The sequence below is a fragment of the Perkinsus marinus genome (genome assembly GCF_000006405.1).
Source record: "Perkinsus marinus ATCC 50983 genomic scaffold scf_1104296975500, whole genome shotgun sequence".
NCBI classification, from domain to species: Eukaryota; Perkinsozoa; order Perkinsida; family Perkinsidae; genus Perkinsus; species Perkinsus marinus.
Genome location: NW_003200768.1, coordinates 55,573 through 61,938, shown reverse-complemented (window position 1 = coordinate 61,938; position 6,366 = coordinate 55,573). Strand labels below are relative to the sequence as shown.

General features: G+C 44.1%; 2 protein-coding genes across 2 annotated transcripts in view; both read right to left on the bottom strand.

Annotated features, from left to right (window-relative positions):
- Positions 1-1,140: 1,140 nt before the first annotated feature.
- Pmar_PMAR001985 (hypothetical protein) lies at positions 1,141-2,250 on the bottom strand (the record flags this gene model as incomplete). The annotated part of the gene is made up of 7 exons (XM_002765405.1): positions 1,141-1,253; positions 1,307-1,431; positions 1,490-1,616; positions 1,665-1,731; positions 1,778-1,923; positions 1,968-2,060; positions 2,112-2,250. The coding sequence occupies 7 exons, from the start codon at positions 2,248-2,250 to the stop codon at positions 1,141-1,143; spliced, it is 810 nt and encodes a 269-aa protein (XP_002765451.1).
- Positions 2,251-3,132: 882 nt separating this feature from the next.
- The window catches only part of Pmar_PMAR001982 (cAMP-specific 3',5'-cyclic phosphodiesterase, putative), a gene marked incomplete at both ends in the record, with an annotated part of 6,635 nt that continues 3,401 nt past the window's right edge, over positions 3,133-6,366 (bottom strand). The window contains 6 exons of the mRNA XM_002765404.1: positions 3,133-3,327; positions 3,372-3,452; positions 3,508-3,587; positions 3,851-3,959; positions 4,005-4,068; positions 4,122-4,217. Of these exons, the coding sequence (XP_002765450.1) occupies positions 3,133-3,327; positions 3,372-3,452; positions 3,508-3,587; positions 3,851-3,959; positions 4,005-4,068; positions 4,122-4,217 (625 nt within the window). The remainder of the gene's footprint in view (positions 3,328-3,371; positions 3,453-3,507; positions 3,588-3,850; positions 3,960-4,004; positions 4,069-4,121; positions 4,218-6,366) is intronic.

Here is a 6,366-nt window from a genome sequence, read left to right as displayed (position 1 = left end):
TCAGCTGCTGTATGCTGCTGCCGTTGTGATGACACTCCGTCTGGTGTAGTAGAGTTAAACCATTTGGATAACTCGATGGAATATAGGGAATACCTGGTAATGATAATAATGGCCGCCGCCACCTTAGGTATCAACAATACGCAAAGAATGCGACAGTGATGGGTATAATCCTGGTCCTCAATGTTGGTGTAACGATGATTGCCACGTAACTAGAGAAGAACATCTCAGGAGTGTTGGCTGATGAGTAACAGCAGCAACATCAGCATCTCCATACTCCGATTCTATGTCATCATTATCGAACTTCATCAATCCTTTGCTGGTTGTACATACGTTCTCTAGGTCCTCCTATATGGGTGGCCAGAGATGATGATAATGATAAAGGCAATCACAATGAATGATTACCACTTCATGTTGGAGATCATCAGCACTCCTATACTCCCTATCCAATGCCTCTACCTATTGTGGACTGTGGGCTCTACTGCTATTACTCTTGTTGCTGTGTACCTTAATGGGAGAAGGAGCACGGCTTCTGGTAGATGATGACGATGCCCGGCGGCGAGGGCGCCCCCTCGAGGCCGCTGCTGGCACTGCGGCTTCAGGAGACTCGTCGTCTTGAGCAGCATCCAAGATGGATCCGGGTATGACGTCAGCGTAGGTCATGTAACAGATGGATATGAGACCTAATCTCTACAAAGCACAACGACAACAACAACAACGACGACGACATCATCATCGTACTCTCCTCTTGCATGGTTACCAGGCTAGGCACAACTCAAGTATCATTACGGAGATTGACTAGTAGGAAACATGATAATACTTTCCAGACCTCCAGGATACAGGGGATACCATACAATCGTGAATCATGACGTCGATGGATCTCCCGAGTGGAATCACATGATAACAGCAGTATCGACTCATCTAGGAGGCCACGCTGCGGGTTTATGGATAACGGCGATTACATTTTCGAGGTGGTAGCGGCGGTGGTGGTGGTGGTATGAATGATATTATTAAAGGATATACAGCAGTGTTACCAATAAATAGAAATAAATAATGCCGAGGAGGAAAGGGCCCGTGAAGGAGCATCTGATGATGATGATGATGATGATGATGTATAGATACTGATACTCACCTTTTAATGCTTCACATAATGCCGCAACCGCTACCCTCAGAAGATGATGACGTTTTAGTGACTCCATAGGGATCCCCTCGTAAAGGGCAGGGTACAACTCGGCCGATACACAATCTCCTCCATTCTGATGAGATGATGAAAGAAGACTAAAGAAGGAGGAGGGAGAGTTATTATTACCATTATGGCGACTCCTCGATGAATGGAAGTCATAATCTACACTCGCATCCTGAACACCACCAGCTCGTTGCATTAAAGGCCGAATACCCGCAGCGTGTTGGAACATAAACTCACTAACGTCGTATCTAATGATGAAAGGGGATGATGACCATTAGTGACTACGAGGAGCACATAATGTACTACATTCTCCCATGGGCACATATCCAACAATCATTCAACTTATTATGCCGTTGTACTTGACATGTGGTAAACTCACGTAAAGGTCCTCCTCGAGAAGAGAAACTCTTCATTGAATATCCTCTTGATGGATCTGATATGAGGAGATGACGACGACACTCAGACCGACACGATGGATGACTCTTCTGGTCAGCGGCTTCCACTTTAATCCTACACACAGTACAAAAGGTCTTCACTTGAGAGCACACCTGATGATGATGACTGTAATGATCATTATCACTACATAAGGAATACATCATCGCATCCTGGGCATGCATCACAGATGATCCCCTCCCCCCTGTCCTGGTCTATTGCTGTCGTCTCTGCCGTAACATCACCGGACACGTCTCGGACGATATTTGAAGGTGCGATACTGCTCGAGAGGCATCTGCTTTTATGGTCTAAAAGGAAGCGACTACCCGCATGAGGCCATCATAGACACTACCCAGCCCATCGTGAGGAGGCCCTACACGTCTATTGTGAGTACCGCCACCAGCATCAGCTGATCGAGGTGATAGAGACCCTGTATCCTCCCGATCTGATAATAGAAGGTATCCTCCTCGTAATGAACAATTGACATGTACAGTACCGGGGAATAGGCTCTCCTCTCCCTCCTCCTCCTCCTTTATGTGAGGGCTGCTACCTCCACGATGATGATGATGCTCATGATGGGCATCGATGCTATTCCGTCGACCATAATTGAAGTAGTGCATACGATTGTGGAGCATTTTGACAGTTGTATGACCTCAACTGGAATGTAGTAACGAAAACGTAACTAACGGCAATAGAACTACTACTATTGATGAACTCAGAGGAGCCAGTGAGATGTTTGCCGAAATACGGGATTCCATGACTCGTTGAGTTGGAAAAGACTCAATCTGCGATGAACAATCGAAAATGATCAAACCATGGATAATCGTGACCTGTCCCTACGAACATCATACCTTCGAGAGATAACGCATATCCCTCGCCGGCTGTGATAGTTCTCTCAGTCATAGGGAGAGAAGGATGCTACCGATGAGGTATTGCTGGTACAAGCCTGTGATTGGATGAACTGTCATCGGATGATGGATGTATCCTGAACTAACACTGATGCAATAATGATGCGATGCATTCCTACCCACTACTACTACTCTCCACGGGTCTACCACCATGATGAGCAACAGCTCATCGGGAACTATCAACGGCGAAGCTTAAAGAGTGTTGCAGGTCTGAGAGAGAACACTACTTCTGATAGGGTAGAATAGTACCTTGGAAGCCTATAGTCAGCACTGCCACGTAACACCATGCTATATGCTCATCCATGATCATAAAGTTAATAGATCTACGACATTACTTCCCGATACCAATACAACACAGATGGATGGAGGACACCAAGATTGAGGACTATAATGATGATGATCATGATAATGACATGTTTGAATAGTAGTAGTCAAGGCAATGAGAGGAAAGACGGAAAGTGAAAGAGTAAAAAAGAATTCACATGGCTCAATGTAAAAGGTTACGAGCCTTTTACGACTAATGTATGAAATCATATAAATAGAGTTGTCCTACGATACGGCAACTTGGATCAATTCCTCTTCACTGAATAACGATAAAAATCTATTTAGTCAGGAGGAGAGTTGTGTATCGTTGGGGGAGGAGGATGAGGAGGAGGCAGGGACCTCAGTGTCCCCTTTTACTGGAGTATTCATCATTTTAGACGGACTCGCAGTAGTACTCCTCGTTCGCAGGTTGTTGAATGAAGTATAACTCCATCCCACTGGCAGACCTTTCCTGCCGATCTTCTTCTGCTTCTTCCAGGCCTTATAAACATCATAACACGATTACATGAAATAGAGACCCCCACATGAGCATTCCTCTCAAGCTGCTCCTTAATCTTATCTGTTAGTTGATAAGCGTCGACTCTCATCAGGATCTCAATGAATGGCTGAAAATAATGACAAGCTCTTTAGTATGACAAGCATTAGGATGAGGAGTAATACCCGAACAAGATAGTCGATAAAGCCTAACTGGGATACAGGTAAATCCACTTTCTCTCTGTCACATAAGGGTGATACTGCAACTGAATGATAATAACAATAATATGGGGTACAGAGATGATGCAGCAGCAGCAGCAAAGAGAGCAGCGATAACCCATAGTGAAGGATCAGCCTCAAGGGATGGGTCAAATATTGGAATTTGTTATAACAGATCTCAATTACGGATACATCTTCTGCAGGCCGCCGCCGCCGACTACCACACATGACATAGTGAGGGTACGTACGGTGCTGTCCACATAGGACCACGATAATAGCTCGTCATACACCCTCTTCCGATGAGTACTACCATGTAACTGTTTCTCGAGATCCCCTTGTTTGAAGAACTCCTCAGCCAATCGAAGAGATAGTTCATAATGCTGATCCCATGGTAGACAGGTATGACCGATATCGGCAGCCTATTATTATCATCCCAATACCGACTACACATGTTATAGGGCTACTTTAATGCAGGCTTTGAAGATAAGTTGTCGATCATCATCATTCTTGGACTCATTGATAGCAGTCCTACATCGAAATAAGCCCGAATATAAATGTAACAGCCATACTTCTAATACTACCTAAACTGTGGACTCTGCAGTACAATACGTAAATCCGCCATGATTGCAAAGTGTTTGGCCATATCAGTAGCAAGAATGAGCTCAATGACGAGGAACCTGCTTAGAGGCACTAGTAGTAGTAGCCTACTGAAGTGCACACTACCAACCTAAAACGCTTGCTGCCTTCGCTTGTTAAATCTTCCAATATGTTACATTCAGGGAAGTCCTCCATCATCTCGAAGGTTGTTGCTGCATGGAACTGTTCTAGAACTGACTTGTCGTTATATCTAATAAACCTTGGTAATAATAATGACCACAGTGGTCTATAGTACTCACTACCTCAGGGCAAGGCAATCTCGTGTTCCAATATAGAATGCATTATTCTTACCACTATGACCAACATCATGACATATACATGCCACAAGGTAAGCTGTATGGTCCAATGCACTCACTGGTATCCCTGTAGCTCGAAACAGATACTCTCCATGAGATGTGACCTAAAGGTCAAAGCGGCGCACACAATACCGTGTTTATAGTACAAATACCTGGGCAGCGTGAGACTGATTGTGATACTCAACATCAGTGTATAATGCTGATATCCGATTCAAGAATTTGTTTAGCGTTTCCTTATTTATTCTCATGGATTCTAAAGGCATCACCAATGTAACCTGAGTATTTAACATTCACATAATAGTGATAATGCATTATCATTATTACTCGACTGGCTATCAATGGTAATACAGGTATATGACAAAGGTGTACCTCCTGTAGTTCAAGGACATTTAAATTGAAATCATGCCCAGCTTCCTAAACAGTACAAGTATAACAGCAGGAAGCGGAGCGATCACCACCCGCTACCTGTAGCATATCGAATGCTCGTGGTGTGATATGTTCTAGACGAGTGGTATCGAGAGACACTGAAAAGAGCATGATACTGGCTAGAGGAATATCAAGGGAATCCTACACTGTGAAGTAGTGAGTGATTTTATCAGCTGATGATGATTATGATAGTGAAGATGGTAATGATACTGTTGAGGCATGTACATCCCGTTGATGACCTATACAATCGAGACCGTCGAGGGTGGGAGGGGGAGTATTGATATCATATACTTGATTGATATAGTTGATAAAGTCACGTCCACTCTCATCATTGCTCAGACTACCATCATTGTGTAATACCTTAGCAAACCCTTGAGCTACTAACCGTCTACTCATCCTACTACTCACCAGTCTATCCCTAGCAGCAGCCGCCCTAGACAGTGTCCTCACTGACTCCTTTATCAATGTAGTGGCCTAAGCATCGACGACCATTCATCATCAGATGAGAGCTTGATAATCCTCCAATGTCACGACTATCTTCCTCACCTTTTACGAGTCTATGCCCAACTAATGAGACCATACTACCTAATAAGCATACCACTATTACCTCAAGTATCCTATCCCTATTGTCATCAGTGTAGGGATATAACTCAGTCGATATACGATCCTCACTAGACTCCCTTTCGTCCCGTGCTACTGTTGCTATCCCCTCAGACTGCTGTACGCATCCACCTGATATCATAGATTCATAGATGGGCCAACTTGTATAGAATACTACTCATCATTTCCAGTATATTGAGGGCAAAGCCTACGTCAGTTACTGCCTTCTCAAAGTTAGTGATAGGTCCGTAGCCATTAGTATGGTCGGCGTCGTCGCCTTCTTTCAATGTCCTAATTGCCTGTTGGAGAATCTGAAGATAGTAGAAGACATAATACAGTGTTGAGTGCATCATCATCATGAACCCTTACCTTTGTCTTCCGAACAGACACATTAGTAGCAATGAACTGCGAACGCCTACTTCTCTCAAGGGTAACTCCCCCTAAGAATACTACTAGGATAGAGGCAGCAGATGGTGATACTACCAGCTGTGACCATGGCTACCAATACGATAAGCATTATTGACTGAGAGAAGGGATCATCTGTGTTAGGTGATCCAAGTATTATGCTAGTACTAATATACCTAAGGTCTAGTGATAATAGTAATGAGAAAGGGCTATTACGATAGACAGACAGTGACTGCCAATGATATTGACAATCGTACCCGAGATGGAGTCCACACACAGAAGTATCTATGATTCGAATGATACGGAGTATGTACTACAGACCTACATCACAACTGAATTCAATACTAGTAGTAGACCCGCATCGCTAGTATAGGGTAGTGTCTGGTCATCTAACCCTTCTCCAAAGGCTGAGCAGTGGAGGCATGACAGTTCGAGGAGAGAG